At 37.0% G+C, this 20,484-nt stretch overlaps 1 protein-coding gene across 11 annotated transcripts in view; it reads right to left on the reverse strand.

Moving 5' to 3' along the window:
• Positions 1 to 20,484, reverse strand: part of mark2.L (microtubule affinity regulating kinase 2 L homeolog) — a 97,324-nt gene that overhangs the window by 18,151 nt on the left and 58,689 nt on the right. For all 11 annotated transcript variants that reach the window (XM_018256486.2, XM_018256485.2, XM_018256484.2 and 8 more), the window contains 12 exon segments: positions 16,218 to 16,412; positions 13,183 to 13,236; positions 11,354 to 11,402; positions 11,004 to 11,069; positions 10,603 to 10,673; positions 10,186 to 10,242; positions 7,646 to 7,882; positions 6,203 to 6,322; positions 5,074 to 5,173; positions 4,127 to 4,239; positions 3,002 to 3,134; positions 567 to 745 (listed from right to left, as the gene is read on the reverse strand). In XM_018256486.2, the coding sequence (XP_018111975.1) occupies positions 567 to 745; positions 3,002 to 3,134; positions 4,127 to 4,239; positions 5,074 to 5,173; positions 6,203 to 6,322; positions 7,646 to 7,882; positions 10,186 to 10,242; positions 10,603 to 10,673; positions 11,004 to 11,069; positions 11,354 to 11,402; positions 13,183 to 13,236; positions 16,218 to 16,412 (1,374 nt within the window).

Here is a 20,484-nt window from a genome sequence, read left to right on the forward strand (position 1 = left end):
CAGCAGGACCTGGATTTTACCATTGAGTGCTGTTTTTAGATCTACCACGGAGCTGTTATCTTGTGTTAGGGAGCCGTTATCTGGTTACCCCTTATTCTGTTATTAGGCTGCTGGGGGTGGGGGGAGGAGGGGGTGATATCATTCCAATTTGCAGTACAGCAGTAAAGAGTGACTGAAGTCTATCAGAGCACAAGTCACATGACTGGGGCAGCTGAGAAATTGACAATATGTCTAGCCCCATGTCAAATTTCAAAATTAAATATAAAAAAATCTGTTCGCTCTTTTGAGAAACGGATTTTAGTGCAGAAGAACTGATGTGTTTTGAAAAAAAACAAAAACAAACATTTTTTTCCCATGACAGTATCCCTTTAAGGAACACTCTAATTCATATTTACATGAAATCTGAACTGCTGAAGGGTGGCCATTGCCGTGACATGAACGTCTTTGAGAACAAAGAAGAAAAATCTCAAAAACATTGTTTGAACTATATAAATGCCTCTCACATAATAAGTAATGATGTATAACACAATGTAGGCAACTGTAAAACTGGGTCTTTAAGAACTGACCGTAGATGGGGTTGGCGTTGTCTTCTTTCTGTCAAGCCCAGAAAGAGGACTTGGTGGAACTCTGACAGTGCTGCTGGATTTGCGCCCACTTTCTTTCTCATCCTCAGGTCGCCTGTTTTCAGCATTGTTGCTTTGGGTTTTCTTGGAGTAGGAATTGGAGTTGGGGATGGCTGGTCCAGCTGAGAGTGACAAATAATTTATGGACTTGTTCATCAGGGTCAGAGCCACATAGCTTGCAATAGTAATAACATTAGTTTAATAGGGAACAAGGCAAGTACATTAATGACTTTGACAGTATGAAAATATTTGGAGGAATTCTCATATTAATTTAAAGAAAGTGTTTAGGGGATAAGAAGAAAAGTTTGAATAAAGAGATGATTCTATCCTGCAAACCCTCTTGCTAATATTAAGCAAGAAAACAGATCCAAAACTACAAAAATATAGTTCATATTTGATAAAAAGTGCATTTCCCCACAACAGTACATATGGTCTATCAATGAAATGGACTGCATATGGAAGATGCTGGGGACGGCATATGCATAAACTGGTGCCGGATTAAAATGAGTGTAAGACTACCAGACTAAGGATGATTTTGATGTAGTTGGCCACCTTGAATATATTGCAACATAAGGACAAACAATCCGTGTTTTGTTTAATACGTCTGAATAGCCTAAATATATTGTGATAATGGGCGAGTGCAGGTATCTGCATGAATTTTGTGGTCACCAATACATTATTAACCACTTAATAGTTAATAATTTATTGGTGATCAAACTTCCCCTTTGTTATAGTTTATACATAAGTAGTGACCAATGCCAGTTGGTCAGGTAATCCCCTTAGTAGTCCATAAAAAGGTTTTCGGGTAAAACTTGTATAAATGGGAAAAAATGTATAATAATGACGAATTCTTCTTAAGGGGGTTGTTCACCTTCCAAAAACATTTTTCAGTTAAGTTTGTTTTCAGATTGTACCACAGAAATAATAATTTTTTTAATAATAAAAAAAATTTAGAACAGTTTACAGGGTCATCGACCCCCGCCCCCCGAGCGGCTTTAAGAAGGTAAAAAAAATTACACTTCACACGGTCACATATAGAAAACAGAAAGTAATTGGAAAAAGTCTATTTTTGGTGAACTATTTGAAACCATCTGAACTGAAAAAAGTGTTGGTGAACAACCCATTTAATGAATCTAAATTGAAATGAGAGTAAGTGTCAGGGCACACGTGCAGATTCAGGAAGATTAGTTGCCCAGCGACAAATCTTCTCTTCTTCGGGGCGACTAACCTCCCCGAACTGCCTCCCCGCCAGCTGAAATGTAAGTCGCCGGCAGGATGGCACTTGGAGCAATTGGTTTTCCAAAGTCCCCCGAAGTTTCCACGTGAGGCAACTTCGGAAATCAAATCGCTCCGAGTGTTATCCCGCTGGAGATTTACATTTTGGCCAGTGGGAAGGCAGTTCGGGGAGATTAGTCGCCCTGAAGAAGAGGAGATTTGCCGCCGGGCGACTAATCTTCCCGAATCTGCCTGTGTGCCCTGACCCGAAGACTGGCCAGAGCAGGGATGAATGACATAGTTTTTAGTAGCATAATGCACAAAATGTCTTAATGTTCTTAGCATATTGAGAATGGGTGAGTGCAGAGGACCTCTTGTATTTTAACATTTCCAGTTTCATGGAATACCCCGTAGGCCAAAAGCTTATATACTGGGTTTTTAAGCACAGGTCAGATGTTGAACAGATTCAGACTGTCATCCTTCCAATAAGGGGAGAAAAAGGAAGAAGCAAACAAATATTAATGAAAAGGAAAAAGAAGAAAAGGGCAGATTAACACTCACCAGTAGTTTAAAATTACCAAAACTGAGTGGGGAAAAAAGATACAAAAAGAAAAACATGCTAGCTGTGTGCTAAAGTTCCAAAATAACAAAAACCATGGTCACAATGCATTAATTTTGCATGTCTTTTTATACATTTAATTCAGATATCGAAGGGACTGTATCACAATTTTTAATTTCCTTCCCCTACCCTGTCTTTACGAAGGTGTTACCGGTTCAGCTTGTAGTTTTAGTTTACGCTTAAGCTTCCATTATCTCTTGGGCTGACTGGCCACACCCTTCATCATCAACATCATCACCTTCTTTTCACACAGGTTGGGTGGCTGAACATTAACTCACTGCCACACTGTGGCAGAAAGTCTTTTGCCAAGAAGGATTTTCAAGGGAAAGTAGTCACTGCCTCCTGTGGTGATATGCAAAAGACAGATTTGCTGTCTTTTGCATAATTGGCTCAATAGGGGGCCACCAACCTACTCCTGCTTTCATGCATTCTGCAGCATAGAAGAACTGAAATATTCCCACCTACAAATTTACAAACAAATCCATCATATGGCAGGGAAAGGAAAATAAATACATATATATATATTAAAATATAAAGCACTCACCCTGGTCACTGAGTCTCCTCTGCTTGGGATTGGCTGATACACTGCGCTGCACTTTGTGAGCAGGTGACGTGACTATACTATTACTGATGTCTGGTGGGGGTCTGGGCTTCAGAGTTAAGTTGTCATTATCCATCTAAAAAGTATATAGAACAAAATTAAAGTATAAAAACAAAATTGAAAAGATCTGAGATATATAAACAAAACTCCTAGAGTAGGTAGAAATACAAAATGCTGGGTATCATGTAACCATAAGAACAGATGACATTGGTTTGTTTCACTTATTATATATTAAAAGTATATGGTTATTTTCCCAAAGACATTTAAGTTTTTTATACAAGCTTTGACTTAAGAATGCAGAAGATGACATTGCCATCCAGCTTAATTGCGATGAAAACAATTGTTTTACATAATGCAATCTCTATTCTTCTGCATTTACATTTATCTGATGCTTTGTCATTTTAAGGAGGGGCAATCTCCAGAAATTGACAAAGTGCTGTGTGTGCCATTGCCCAGTTTTCAATCGAAAGAGAGAAAAAAAATTGCATAGTGGGATAGTTTTGTGCCAAACCTGTTCCCTCTGATGTAATCTATGACATCACCACAGAGAGCAGGTAAGGCTCAAGTATAAAAGTCTCTTCTGAAGCTTGGGCTTGGTTGGGCCTGGGTTGAAAAGGGTGGGTTAGGAGAGATGCTGAGCAAGACATTTGCAACCCCTGCATTACTACTGGAACACTTGACGTAAGTGTTCTCAAGAATTACTAAACTTTGTGAACAAATTAATCTGTAAAACAGCCTTTTGACTGCAATATGTGTGGCTAGTCTGTCCTCTATTGCTTGAATTCCAAGCAACTTTTCTTAGGGCAGGGTCCATCAAACCTAGGCTTCTCTAGCATCTCACTTTACTGTTTCAGCTCGGTGACACTGTTTATTACTGGTAATGTCATTAGTGCTTGTTAAGACACTTATAAAATGGCTTAACACTATAGTGTGTTATAGGCAACATTTGTAACTGCAAATATGTAAAATCTGGGATTTTAAAACTCATGGTTTACTGCTATAATATACAATAAAGACAAAAATATCATTAGGTAGATACTGACTAGCTATAAAAGTAGAATTTCATACCTCAGATGTTCTGTAACCCAGCAGTAGGTAAGTAGCCATGACCTCATTGTATTTCTGGTTAACTAGAGAATCTGAGATTTCCTCACGAGAATAGCCCATGGTTATCATTAACTCTGTTTATGGAAAATTTACAAAACAAATATTTAACATACACGGTAAAGCTATTATAATTGAATTAACACAAATAAGAACTACATCCCATTCTGAAAACAGACTCTAGTATGTGTTAAAAGAATTTCCCCCTGCAAAGGCATGCCCATCCAGCCACATCCCCACCTGCATTTAAGATTATACTGGCCCCTGCACAGGCTACAAAACTGCAGAGTGGAACAGCCTTATCTACCATGACACCTTACTTCTGGCTCTATGGTCAGCAATCTTTTGCAATGTGCAGTGAAAGCGAGAACCCCACTATGCTACTCTGCAGTTCTGCAGCCAGTTACAAACAGTCAGAAGGGGGTTTGTTCTCCTTCAATAACATTATACATGAGAAGTATCTGAATGTGTAGCCAGAGGAAAAAGTTTGCAGAGCTTTTTGGCTTAAAAACATTTGACCGAAGAGCCACAAGCTCTCTCATACAGGAGAAAAATATGTTATCACTTCATCGTTACAAATGGTAACTTATGTGCAGTCTCCACTATGGTTCCATTCTTATTTCATGAAGTTTTTGTATATTTCCCCAAACACAAAAATGCTTGATATAGTAAGTCCTCTGTGAGGACACAGAGAACATCTCCCTTAGTGCAAAGGATACCTTTCTAAAAATCCTAGAGGTAGGTTTTTGTAAAAATAAAAGAGAAAAAAAAACCCATAAACTTTTTCTCTGAGTCAAAAAGCTTAGGTGGCAATCTATAATTGGAATTATGATGCATAACACTAGTGAACAGAAAATGTCTGGGGGTTTTAATTTATATATATTTCCTTTTCAGCTGGACAACAAACAGACCTGTTCTTTTGGGGTCCTTGTAATCTGGAATAGGCTCCACATAGGGCTTCAGTTCATCTTCTTCATGTCCAACATTCATCCAGCGATCCCTCATTATTTGCTAAAGTGAATTATGCAAACAAGATTTTGAAATGGCTCTTATCAGAAATTAATAAACATTTTTCAAGGGGTGACCACGCCAATTCAGATGATCACTTAGCTAAAAGTAAATGAAGCATTAACGGATGGGACATGACTTTATATTTAATTTTCAAAGGAAAATATACTGTATTGGTTTATAATGGCCATTATCTGAAAAATGTATGGAAATGATAGCAGTTGCCCTTTGAACAGAATGTTTGGGCTTCCAGCTAAATTTTCTCATAGTTTTAGCCTAAAGGTAACAGCACCATTTGCTAAACAGTGCAGTGGAACCAACAGACATTGAAAAGCAGTGTAAAATAAACAGCAGCCTCTTTATCTACACCTGCTTTGTCTAGGATATATTTATGTGCATTTAAGAGGTTAATATATTTTCAAATCTATACACATATATAAACTTTTCTACACACATAGGATCCGCTATCCAGAAACCAGTTATCCAGAAAGTTCCGAATTAAAGGAAGGCCATCTCAGACTCCATTTTAACTGATTCAAATTTTTAAAAATGATTTTCTTCTTCTCTGCAATGACAAAATAGTACCTTGTACTTGATCTTAACCATTATATAATTAATCCTTACTTGAGGCAAAACAATACTGTTGGCTTAATTTAATGTTTAAATTTTTTTTTTCAGTAGACAAGCATGGTGATCCAAATTACAGAAAGACCCCTTATTCAGAAACCCCCCAGGTCCTAAGCATTTTAGATAATTGGTCCCACACCTGTATAACTTTATATAGAAGGAAAATGGCCAGTCTTGCCCCCCACTAAATCAAGTTACCATGCAAGGATATAAACCTGAGCTTCAGGGTAAATAAGTATTTCAGTCATTTTTTACAAAAAAAATGGTCAAGTCAAAAACAGTTTGTTTCTTGTTTTGCAACATTATTTAAGGCTAAAGTGTACAGTCTTATAGCACATATATCTATATTTTCATTAAGTGCTCGTTGCATATGTAAGACTAGTTGGGCTTAGCAACTATTCTCACCTCAAGTGTACCCCTCTTGGAGGGGTTTAATATGAGAAATTTCTTTAGCAGGTTTTCACAATCCGTGGACATGTAAAAAGGAATACGATATTTCCCACGTAATACTCGCTCACGCAACTCCTAAGGGTAGGGGGGGGGGAAAAGAATGAAACAGATCGAAAACAAATTACAGCATCTCTTTATTAACTTCTGTGTTTGATCACTATAAATATGGGTGCTCAGGTTTCCCAACACAATCCAAAAGCATACAAGTAGATCTTGATAAAACTGAGTGATCGCGCATATCTTTGGAATGCTCCATTGAGGTATGAGAATGATCTGTAAAGTGCATACAAGGTACATACTGTATATAAATATACATTTAGTTGGGACACTGTGTAAATAAGACAGAACGCAATAATTTGCAAATCATTTAAAGCCTATATGTAATTGCAAATAGCACAAAGACAACATAATGAGTTGAAACATATCGAATTTCTGAAAAACATATGCTAATTTACAAATAGGGTTGTATTTGTTAATCTATGGTGATCTATGGTAGAGATAGCCTTTGTGGTATAGGGAGATAATAATACTGCCTTGCAGCACTGGGATCCCAGGCCCTGAGCAGCAATGCTCTTTGTGTATAGTAATGGCTTTTGCGATTATTGTATTGTGCTCTCCTGAACTCATGAACACGGACATTCACCAGTGCAAAAGAGGCCTTTAGTTCCTTGTACATTCTCTCCTAGTGTTAAGCACCTTGCTCTTGTTGTGATCTGTGTTGGTTGACAACTGCTGTTGTTGTATTTGTACAAAGTCTGCCTGACTGTAACATTTTTAAGCCAGATGAGCATCAATAACTGTTTTTGAATCCTCAGAAATCTCAAGCCATGAAAAACTTGTGATGTTAAGATCACTGGATAATGAAGACCCAGATTTCTGTTCTTTAAATAGTACAGGGCCTCCCACATTATCACCCGATTATCATTCCATTAAACATTTGACTCTAATTTCCCCTTCAAAAGAACTGAAAATCCTAGGGGTTCACTTACACTTTTGCCACACACCAATGTAATTTTGGATGATTTTTCTCACTAAATATTTTAAACGGACACTTTGAAGTTTGTCTTCTTTATAAACAAAAAGTATGACGAGACTTCTAAAGTAGATTATAACACTGCCAAAAGCCCTGTACCATACACATTTTTCAGTCCAACCCCTTTGGAAAAACCTGCACTTATCTTCCATATCACTATGGTACCATTAACCTTCTTCAGTTCTTTTAGGGTGCAAAATATTGGCTAATGTCCAATAAATACTCTGAAACTGGACCTCTAACCTAATTTACATATCCTTACATATTTTACGTCCTACAACATATAACAAAAGACAATGTTGAATTAAGCTTTTAGCAGCCCTTGAGAGATCTGTCCATCAAACATTTTTCTGAGGTCCACTTACCTTCAAGTTCTGCCCATCAAAGGGAAGAGAACCGCTAACAAGTGTATAGAGAATAACACCCAAACTCCATACATCAACCTCAGGACCATCATACTTCTTGCCCTGAAAAAGTTCAGGTGCTGCATAGGGAGGGCTTCCACAAAATGTGTCTAGCTTGTTCCCAAACGTGAATTCATTGCTGAAGCCAAAGTCTGCAATCTTAATGTTCATGTCTGAGTCTAGCAGCAAGTTCTCAGCCTGTGTCAAAACAAGAAAAAAAAACTAAATAAAAATGTGCAAAATAACACAGCCAAAAGAAATTCTGTATTTTTCAGAGGTCATGTTCAGAGGTCATGTTATAATAATTCCTAATGACAGGGGTCATATTTTAGATAAGTAATCCTAACCACCCCTCGGGTTCATACCACAGTGCCCATTTCCTCAATTAAAAGAGAACTAAAACCGAAAAACTAATGTAGCTAAAAATGACATTTTATATACTGAACTTATTGCATCAGCCTAAAGTTTCAGCTTGTCAATAGCAGCAATAATCCAAACTTGTCACAGGGGTCACCATCTTGGAAAGTGTCTGCGACACTCACATGCTCAGTGGGCTCTGAGCAGCTGTTGAGAAGCTAAGCTTAGGGGTTGTCGCTAATTATCCAGCAGAAAATGAGGGTTGTCTGTAATATAAGCTGATGCTACAGGGCTGATTATTAAATACTGATGCTAATTGCAAGGGTTTCTGAGCTGCCATGTAGTAATTATTAAGCAATAATCAGCCTCATATTGTGACATTTATATTCTATGTGTACTGTATATTGTGAGTGGGTCCCTAAGCTCAGTAAGTGACAGCAGCACAGAGCATGTGCAGTGAATCAGCAGAAAACAAGATGGGCTACTACAGCTACTGGGAAACTTTGGAGACACATATATTTACTTCTAAAGGGCTATGGTTGCCTTGAGCTGGTACAGAAGCACAAAACATCATGTACAATATTTCTAGCTACTTCTTTAGTTAAGCTTTAGTTCTCCTTTAAGCAAGAATCGTGTTGTATTGGCAGTATACCATCCTGGCATCAATTCCTTAAGAGCACATACAACCACACCTCAGAAACTACTGAAGAGGAGAGTTCCTTAAAGGAGAAGGAAACCCCCTAGGCGCAAAAATCACTCCCCCCCCTCCCTGTGTTGTCTGCCCTCCCTTCTCCCCCCTGGCCTACCTGTCCCCCCGGGCAAATGCCTCTAACTTGTTACTTACCCCTCTGCGCAGGTCCTGTCCACGGAGTTCACAGGTGCCATCTTCTCCCAAGCGGTCTTCCTGCTTTGATGGACGTTTTTTGGCATTTACCAGTACGGATCTACTGCGCATGCACGGAAAGTCAAGTAGAAAACTTTGTGACTTTCGGCGCATGCACAGTAAATACGTACCGGTAAATGCTCCTACTGCGCATGCCCCAGAAGATGCAGATTAATCCAGGAAGAAGACCACTCGGGAGAAGATGGCGCCTGTGAACTCCGTGGACAGGACCTGCGCAGAGGGGTGAGTAACAAGTTAGGGGCATTTGCTCGGGGGGACAGGTAGGTCAGGGGGGGAGGGATTTTTGTGCATTAGGGGGAGTCAACCCCCTAAAAACAAAACAGAATTCTAAGCAAATTTCCAATACACATTTTTTAAAGAATTTCAGTGTTTTTAAAGTTATTTGTGAAAACAATTGTCACTGAAATCAGCATTTGCCTAACTTCAATGTTGCACCTGTCTTAGTTCCCTAGCAAAGACAGGTCTGTTAATCAGCTGGCTTGCCTTACACTGTATCAACAGTCTGAGCCACCAGAAGAATAGACTGGGACAGACAAAAGTGTATTGGATGTATATTGCAATGATGATTAAAATTACAGTAAAACCCCCATTTTACGTTTTTTTCAGGGGACCAGACAAAATGGTGTAAAATCCTGGAAAATGTAAAACCAGGGAAATGTATTATGCATAATCTATAGGTGGCAACCACAAAACAACAATGTAAAATGAGGGAAAACTTAAAATCAGTGGATATCAAATCATAGTGAATCTGTTGCCTGCAGGAAAATACCTTGCCATCAGGATGCATTAGAATCTCTGCATGTAAGCAGTGATCCTAGCTAATTGTGAGAAAACATGTGCAAAGGCATTATCACGCAATTACCTAGGACCACTGCATGTAAATTATTTTACATGCAGTTATTCTAATGGATCTGGATGGTAGGGTATTTTCGGGAGATTTATCACATACAAGTAACAGATTTACTGCGGGTCACAAATCTCCTTCTGTGTCATTGCTCTAAAGGTAAATACAAAGGTCACAATGTTTTTTTAAATGTACTTGCTGTGAGGTTCTGCCTCTTCACTGTACAGCAATGCATATGTTAACTGTTCTTGTTTTTTTCCCCCCGTGAGGTTGTAGCAATAGGTATAGATATCAATGTAATAAATATTTGCATGAAATAATTTGTTTTATGTAACCTAAAACAATCTGACCCCCCCAATTAACATATCGACGTACCATGTCTCTGTAACAACTTACCTTCAAGTCTCTATGCACAATTAACTTTTGATGGCAATACTGTACAGCAGATACAATCTGAAATAAAGAAAATTCAGTGCTCATAATTCAAGAAAAAAATGATAATGGCTATAAAAAGACAATAGGCAAGCTGCATATGGTAGGTAAATTAATTTACAACCATGCTGATAGGATTGTATTAACATATTATTTACACAATGTCAATCAAATAAACAAATGAGCTATTTGAGTGGTGGCCAAAAGAAAAAAAAATCTATTACATATGCCTAAATGTAACCATTCATATGACCATTTCTAAAATTTAAACAGATTTAAAAAAATAAATAAATAAAAGAACAAAACTATTTAAAATAAAAGTACTGGGTTCCTACTGCTATTGATTTTGGAAGATAAGCATTAATATCTAAAGGCATTCACCTGCCGGAATTTGGCACGGGCTTCTTTCTCTTTCATCCGTCCATGTGCAACAAGGTAATCAAACACTTCTCCTGGAATACATGAAACAATTTAGAAAATAAATCATATGTATTTGAAAACAAAGCCACATACAGCTTATACCATCCAGAAAAAAATGTAGACCAGACATAGCAAATGAGAATAATATTTGGATGCACCAAGACTGAAAAAGAAGCAGTACAGAAAAATTGTACAACATCACTGATGTGCATAAGGTATATAGAGATACTACAAATAACTATGTTTTTTACAGCAATAAAATGCCCCAGAAACCTCTTTGGGAAATCTTTGAAGTGTACAAATGCATATAAGGGATATTACAAAGTATTTACTTGCTTTTCAAATAAAAGAACGGATCATACCTCCACTAGCATACTCCATAATAAGATACAGAGTCTTCTCAGTTTCAATAACCTCAAATAACTTAACTGCAAGAGAGGAGAGTTATGAAAACCAAATAATAGACAACCATGAAAATAGTTTGATATTAAAAAAAAAGACAACAATGAATATAGTTTGATATTAAAAAAAAAAAAGACAAAAGAGAGAAGACTAAATAAAAATGAATGTAAAAAACAGGAAGGGACAGGAAAGAGTATAGGAAATAATTCAGGATTTACCAATAAGTGAAGAAACTGAATAGAATTGATAAGCAATAAAAAAAAAACAGGAAATCACAAAATATACCAAGATGACAAAGAATGAAAAATACCTATGTTAGGGTGATTTAAAACTTTCATGATCCTCACTTCTCTGAAAAGCTGGAAGAAAAAAAAAATTAACACTGGGTTTTTTAAAACAACTATTATGGGTACAGCACACAAGGCCTCACAACTGCAGCAATCATATTATTAAGGACTGGTGAAAACCTTCGGAACCACTTTATCACTGGCTTTGGCACACAGTACTGAATTTGACAAGTAAGTTAACGTTTAATATATTATATAGTTTCCAATTTTTAACAGTTTCAATTATTGTTTTTCATTTATTTTGCCTTGCTCTTCTGCCTCTTTCCAGCTTTTATACAGGGACAGGGACTCCAGTAGCCAGAAATATTGTTCTATGGGGATTTAATTTTATTGTAATTGAAAAGTTGGGGTGAGCTGATCATTTGCCCCCCAAAGTCAATGCTCAGATCATAACAAAGAGATTTCCAGACCCACCAGGATTTCAAACCTGTAGGGGAAGCCATTGGAAAGGCCCTATACACAGGTAGAGAACCTGCCTGTCAGTCAGTTTTTCAGACTTTACTACCCAAAAATATGTATATTTCTCAATATACTAAATAGTTACCCTACACTGGTAGATATTGTGCATTTGCTTTAGAAGCAATAATACAGGTATGGGATCTGTTATCCAGAATGCTATAGACCTGGGGGTTTCCAGATAAGGGGTCTTTAGTAAAGTGGATCTTCATGTCTTAAGTGTACTAGAATAGAATGTAAACATTAAATAAACCCAATAGGCTTGGTTTGCCTTAAATAATGATTAATTATATTTTAGTTTGGATCAAGTACAAGGTATTGTTTTATTACTAAAGCGAAAAAGGAAATTGTCTTTAAAAATTTGGATAATTTGATTATAATGGAGACTACGGTCTTTTCGTAATTCGGAGCTTTCTGGATAACGGATCCTATACCTGTACCTATAAAAAAACAAATACTGTATATCCATGGTGGCAGATATTCACACTTAAACTGGGAAAGAGGGCACATGTTTATATAGCAGATAGAATACAATGGGTTTAGTTCTTCCACAGAAACAAACAGAATTGAAATGCCATTCATAGCTGTACACAGAACTATAGAATAAAATACGCTCATGTAGCATAAACACGTGCAGAAGGATATAGACCACAGCATTAACAGTGCATCTTTCCACCCATGTCATTTCCACTTGCGCAAGCAACAAAATGCTCAAAGGAGCCACTCCATAGATTTTCACAGTGATCACCCACACCCTGCTGGTGCAATTCCAGGTCAGCTAAATGATTTAATTGCACAGCATCATCTGGGAAATTACCATGAAAGTATATAGAGGGGCAACATGTGTTTCACCACCTGCAAAAACTTGAAACCATTCATTTGGCAAAACCATTGCTATTTCCCCATCTGGCAAAAACAAAAATAACTTCATGGCGATACCAGTCCTCTAATTTCAATATAATAATAATAAATGTGATAACTTTACAAAGTATGAATAACAAAAATACTCATGTAAAAATTATTGGTTTAACAGTATCTTTTTCTATCAAAGCAAAGCATCGAAGCACCTCTGTACATGATCTCCCTATACTGCAACCACTTATCTGTAATCCCAGGCTTCTGCATATTATACAGGTCTGCAAAATATTCTCATCACGCAAAGATATACTATTTTACAATATTAGTTCTGGAAAAAGAATGTATTTCTGTACAGTTTGTGGTGTAAAGAAGTTAAGATGCAGTAGGCTTTTCTTTTCACATTTTTATAGTTATTCAGGAAAAAAACTTTCTAAACAATCTATTTATTTGCATTTAGTAATACTACAATATTTCTTACCTTCTGTAGACTAGATGAGTTAAGTTGCGTTTTATCTATAATTTTTACAGCAACCTAAAAAGAAAGTGAATGAGAATATATGAGTTTTTTTTAAATATACATTCTAAAGAAAAATTATTCTTGGAAAAAGAGCTGTAAGGAGCCACCCAAGGCAGTTTTAAATCCCTCTTAACATTTATTGAGTTTGTTTTGTTTTTTATTTGCCTCTTAATTCTGGCTCTCCAACCTGAAATGCAGTTAGTTGGTTGAGGTTGAATATCCTGTAAATTATAACCTTATAAACAGTGAGTTCTGATGTCATCAGTTATAAACGGTGAGTTCTGATGTCATTTCTGTCACATGACTCACTGTATTATAATAAATAAAGAACCTCCAGTTGCAAAATATGAGGATATTAGAAGTTACCTCGGAGTTGCATGACCTGTATAAAAACACTCAGCCTTCTGCCTCGTGTTTTTATATGGTCATGAAACTCCTCGGTAACTTATAATATCCTTATATTTTACAAGAGTGGTACTTTATTCACTATATAATCACCAGTAACAATAATTAAACTGCAAAGGATTTCATTCACTTATTTGGTGGGGGTGCCTAGCATTTTAGCAAATCCCAATGAATTTTCCTTTCTCAATTCTTTTAAAACAACATGTGTTGTGGGGGGGAAGACGTTGCCATAGATGTCGATCATTGATGTGACTGCACTGGTTGGAATGTTCTAGTTGTGCCATAATTTGTATAATAATATTTGAACAAGTATGGCCAATGGGGTGATAAAATAAAAATCGTAAATAAAAATATAATTGCTGTTTTTACGTGCTTTGATTTGATGACCAATCTTTTCGACAAGCAATTATATTTGCAAGACAATGGTATTCATATATTCATGACTATTGCATATGAAACAATGGAATACCTTCCTACAAGGGTCGTCTGAAAACCAATGATGAAATCTGCAATACAGGTTTTCTGCTAAACTTCCTACAGGAGCACAAGAGTATAATTTAGAGACAAACATCATACAAAAGTATGATGGTAGCTTTAAATTAAGAGACACATTTCTGTTTTTAAAATAGAAGCTCTGCTCTTTTAGTGCAGAGAGCACAATAGCAATGTCTCCCCGCCCCCCAGCCTTCTCAGACACCAAAGAGGTAAGCACGAACCAGGTGAGGGGGGGGAAACAGCAACGGGATTGCACCAGCCCCAGAAATGACTCTGGATTCGGCAAATAAGCTCTCAGGAACAGTTAACGCAGTCAAAATTACCTTCCCCACCTGACATCCCTTCCCTTTCAATTCAAAGGCATGTGGAAGGAGCATCAAAGGAAAAATAAATAACAATTGATCCCTATTAAAAAGTCACATATTTTAAACAATATGTAGTAGAAATAAGTCTTATGGAAATTGGTTTCTTAGAATCTTTAAAATATTTAAAAGCATTTTCAAGAATACAAAAGTCCAGCTGTTTATACTGTATAGCAGTGATCCCCAACCAGTAGCTCGTGAGTAACTTGTTGCTCTCCAACCCCTTGGATGTTGCTCCCAGTGGCCTCAAAGCAGATGCTTATTTTTGAATTCCAGGCTTGGAGGCAAGTTTTGGTTGTATAAAAATCAGGTGAACTGCCAAACAGAGCCTCAATGTAGGTTGACAATCCACATAGGGGCTGCCAAACGGCCAATCGCAGCACTTATTTGGCACCCCAAGAATATTTTTCATGCTAGTGTTGCTCCCAAACTCCTTTTACTTCTGAATGTTGCTCACGGGTTCAAAAGGTTGGGGATCCCTGCTGTATAGCATGATCTGGATGAATGAAAATCCTTATAGACATATTGCATCTATAACAGTAATCATTAACTTAAAGGAATGGTTTAGTCAACCCACTAAGAAGTCAAAGTATATTTAGGCATATGTTGTGCCTAGGTTTTCTCATAAACTATAATGAGATACCATATAATAAGTATATACGATCATAGGTAATTCCTTGACCTAAACAAATTTCTGATGCAAACTCTGAGGGTAAACTGGCCCATTACAGGATTAAATAGTATTGGGATTAGTATTCTTAGCAAGGCAAAGGAACAATCCCACAGCAACTCTTAAGATGCTTAGCCATGTCCCTATGCCTTGGTTATAAATGTAGTTCATTATTATTCGCTGCTCGGCTCACAGCTATTTGTTATGGGTGACTTTGTGCTAGTCAAATAGTACAGGTATGTGCCAGCGTGTTACACTTTCAGAAAGTTTCTCTTAGTTTTAAAAGTGCTAACTTGTCCAGTGTAAGACATAATAAACTGTCAGGAAAGATGCTAAGAAGTAAGTTTAAAAGATGTAGAGGATAGATGCACAATATAATAAACAAATGTCATTGTTGCTTATTAAAACAAACAGAGAAATTGAACCTGGAGTCAGGACCATAAAATGGTTCAAAGACAAACTTGATATCTAGAGACAAACTGTAGAAGCACTCAACTTGGAAATAGTGAAGAGTGCATATGGTTGTATACCATCTCTTTAAGAAAAAACACCTAGGACCTAGGAGTATTTTTTAAAAATAAAAAAAGTCAGACCAAACTAGAATCCATGATTGGACCTTATTTATTATTTAAAAAGCATAATTTAATTGGACTGGGGCCAAACATGATAGAAAATCGAGTGAAAATCCAAATCGTACGTTGTTTTTCTGAGTTTTTTCCCTGAATCGCTCGATTTTTTCAGGCCTTTTCCCAAAAAACCTGAATTTTTGACCGAAAGGTCAGAAAGTCTGTTTTTCAGGCTAATTACTGCTGAAAGAAATTTATGCAGGATAGGAACTTCTCCCACTAACTTATATACAACCTATATAGGTCGGAGATGCCGGATTTTTTGGATTTGGACGTTTTCCATCCCTGGGGTATAATAAATCTCGAAAAATTTGAGTTTTTTTTTTTTTACACTAAAAAAATTGGATTTTATAGTAAAAAAAAAAAAAATATATATAATTTTTCGGCATTCAGGCTTTAATAAATAACCCCCCTAAGCAACACAGTAAAATTTCTCACCTCTTTGCCAGTCAGTACATGCCGTGCAAGTTTAACTTTAGCAAAGTTGCCTTTGCCAATGGTTTTGAGGAGCCGGTAGTTTCCAATGTGTGGCTGTTCGTCAGCTGTTGTGGCGATAGATGTGCGGCATCGCAGCATATTCGGTTTGCTGCTGCCACTGCTGCTTGTTTTTTGATCTGCATGACCCAGCGCTGGCTGCAAAGAAAGTAAAGAGTAAAGGTTTATGTTGCAATATGGTAGCAAAGAAACAGCACCATTATGTGCCTAAGGAACGTGTAACAGGCCTTAATCACACTAATTTAACAGAGACCATTTCAGTTGGACCCAAACGTTAGTAATTTGAAGCATGTCCCAGTTCTGGATTATACTTCCATTATTAACACTAAATTACCAGAACTGCACTGATTTTGTTATGGTTACTGGTTACTAAAAGGAGGGTTTAAGAATTACAGAAAATAAATAAAGTATATCTCAAGTAATTAATCATTTATTTTTGGTGTTATTGGCCCTGTAAATGCGCTAATACAACATTAAGATGCAATCAAGAGGAAGGAGAAAAACTGGGTCAATTCAAGAGATGTATTTGTTATAGAATGCATAGAGAGATAAATATAAAGTATAAAAGGCAGAGAGTTGAAAAAGCAGTTTTTATAGATGGTTCTTTTTTTCCCTGAAGGCTGCTATTTATTCCCATGGTCTGTACTCCATCATTGTGTCCCAGTCAAAAAAACAAAAACTTTTAGACCAATACGCTAGCATACGTATCCATTCAAATATGCCCACACATGTTTAAAGGGAAAAGATGTTATTAAAAACAAAATGTTCCCTAAGGCTGTCAGAACAATTTTTCACAATCCATATGACAGAATGCGTAAAACGGCCAAGAGCTTACTAATGTCCTGGGAAAAAGGTCAGTCCCATTTACACAGGCCATCAAGGCACAACAAAAGGACCAGTCTTACCCAGAAGGCTCAAACCAATATACATGACATATAATAGAAATAACCTTTCATTTTCCTTAACATAAAACCCTAATATGCTCTGCTTAACATTAAAAATAATTCACATTTCTTTTTCTTATCTTATACTTGGGTATACAAGCTACAGTTTCAGAGAACACACATACAAAATGTGTCTGTGTTGTTTAATAGACTGGAGAGAATGCTTAAAAATGTAACATTTTTATTAGGACTGAATCACAAAGAATGAAATATTTTAAATGAGTGTAGCAAAAGTCCACAATGTATGAAGAGCATGTCCACAAGCAAGTTTTGTCATATGAATGCTAGTTGTTTTCACAGCCAGTGCAGGTATAGGATATGTTATCCAGAAAGCCCTGAATTATGGGAAAGTCGTCTCCCATAGACTTAAAGTAAATTAAGGCTTGTGACACACGAGGAGAATTGGGGACATTTAGTCGCCTGGCGACTAATCGGCTCTTCTTCTGGGCGACAATCTCCCCGAACTGCTTTCACGTGTCTTCCCGTCAGCTATAATGAAAAGTCGCCTGCGATAAAGCACATGCGGTGCTTCGGTTTCTGAAGTCGCCTGAAGTTTCCTTGTGAGGCAACTTCGGAAAACGAAGTGCCGCGTGTGCTTTATCGCAGGCGACTTTTCATTAAAGCGGACGGGAAGACACACGAAGGAAGTTCTGGGAGATTGTCGCCCAGAAGAAGAGCCGATTAGTCGCCAAGGCGACTAAATCTCCCCGAATCTGCCTGTGTGTCACAAGCCTAAATCATTTCAAAATATAACAATATATTTCCTTTTTCCATGTAATAATAAAACAGTAACTTGATAACAACTAAGATATAATTAATTCTTATTGGAGGTAGAACAATCCGACTGGGTTCATTTCATGTTTAAAAGAGTTTTAACAGACATAAGGTATGAATTTCCAAATTACAGAAAGATCCCTTATCCAGAAAACCCTGGTCCCGAGCATTCAGGATAACAGGTCCCATACCTGTCCTTAGAATGTCCATTAGAAGTGTATTAAAGGAAACAGAGTTTGAAGCTTGCATGCCTACTTAATAGGTACAATTTGTATTTTTGATACACATAGTTGTGGCGCAGGTCTGGACTGGGAGTTAAAATAGGTCCTGGCCTAAATCGAATTATCTCCTGCATACATAGACTATGTAAGTATGAAAGTATGTCTTTCAAAGAGGGGGGACTATCTCTAATCCAAAATAGAAATAAAGATTTTCGAGTTGCAGCCATCACCATCCAGCTTATTTAAATGCTTTCTAGATAACTATAGGTCAATATGAATTTTTTTTTTTTTTGTTTTTTTTTTTTTGTTTGTTTTGTTATGTACGGATATTTGATATTTGTCATTTGGTTTACATCAACCTTAATTTTATGAACATTGTTTATTTGTTCTTTATTGTATTGTATTTTTAAAATTCAATAAAAAGAATTTGAAAAGAAAGAAAATAGGTCCTGGCATTCTAAGTACACAGAGGCCCAAACAGTTCTGCACCAGCCCAATAAATAGTGACTGTCTATGGGACTTCACTGCAGGCCCTCAGATTTCCAGTCCGGGTCTAGTTGTAGGAAATGTATTCACCTTCTGGGAAATGTAGTCACCTGAACTGACAAACTGCATAAAAGCTTTTCAATAGGCAACAACACAATTACCTCACATAGTAAGTTAGTGTTATTGAAAGTGAAATTGAAACACACAAAATAAATACAGGCATGGGATCTATTATTCAGAAATCCATTACCCAGAAAGCTTTAAAATAAAATGAATACTTCCCCAGAGTGTACTGTAAACAACAATTCTTCATTCTTGACCGATTTGTTTCTTTTTTCTCTGTACTAAGACAGTAAAGCTATGGCATCTCTATATGGTCTAAAATATGGGAATGCTATTTCCCATATTTTCCTATTTAAGCAACGAATTCTTATGATTTGCCTGATATCATTTTTCTCTGTAATAAACAGTACCTTGCACTTGATGGTAACTAAGTTGCAATTTTGTTTTTACCATGAAGGGTGCGTTTGGCAGCCTTAAGGAATGGTGTCCAATCATCATAAAGATCCCCCAGGTGCTAAACATTCCAAATACAGGTATGGGATCAGTTATCCGGAAACTCGTTATCCAGAAAGTTCTGAATTAAGAAAAGGTCTTCTATCATAGACTCAATTTTATCCAAATAATCAAATTGTTTTAAAATAATTTCCTTTTTCGCAGTAATAATAAAACACTACCTGATACCTGATCAAAACAAAGATATAATTAATCCTTATTGGAAGCAAAACCAGCCTATTGGATTTATTTGATGTTTATACGATTTTCTAGTAGACTTAAGGTACAAAAATCCAAATTACAGAAATATCGATTATCCAGAAAACCCCAGGTCCCGAGCATTCTGGATAACGTGTCCCATACCTGTACCTAACTCTATAACTGGCCCTTTTTTGCAGGACCCTCGTTTTCCTTTGTGTTTGACAACTAAGCTAGCCAACTAAAAAAAAAATAATAATAAAATCCTATTTGTTTTTTTCTCCATTTTTTTTCCTTCTATTGTGTACACTTGGGCTTCTGTATCGGACTTCCCGTTTTCAGCCTAAACCTCCAGGGCTAGGGCTTGAGCATGCTTAGTTTGCTCCTCCCCCCCCTTTTCCCCCTCCCTACTGTAATCTGAGGCCAGAGCTATGAGTGAGCAGGGAGAGACCCAGGCAGGAAGTGATGTCACACCAAGCTAATACCGTAGCTGATATCCTAAACAAACAGAGAGCTTCTAGAGCCGTTTACTCAGGTATGGTAAAGCATTCTGCAGAATATAGTGTTATAGTTTGCACTATTGTGGCTAATCTATTGCCAATAAACTGCTTCGGTAGCTTTCCTTCACCTATAAAGCATGGTGTGCCACATTATATTATTTATAAAAACCAGGTCCCAACAGTCCCATACCTGTAATAAAAACAGCTCCATAAATTACACATAGACCAAATTTAACAATCACGGAGAAGGCACTGCTAAATATTGAAACACAAACAGGGGAACAACTAAATTTCAGCTAAAATTATAAAGAACTTTTTTTGCAGGCTGAACAAAGACACAAAGCTAACATAACATATGCAAATTTCTAAGTGCAAGTTGGAGTTTCATCTGAATATTTATTCAAAACAAGAGAAATACATTGGACAATAGCCAAGAACGTTTCATCACCATCCATGGGAACGAGAAAAGAGGTGATCAGTGACTCAGCCATGTGAGAATGAGGGGCAAGCCTAAGCAAGATGCAGTGTTAAT

Source organism: Xenopus laevis, chromosome 4L (genome assembly GCF_017654675.1).
Source record: "Xenopus laevis strain J_2021 chromosome 4L, Xenopus_laevis_v10.1, whole genome shotgun sequence".
In the NCBI taxonomy this organism is placed as follows: Eukaryota; Metazoa; Chordata; class Amphibia; order Anura; family Pipidae; genus Xenopus; species Xenopus laevis.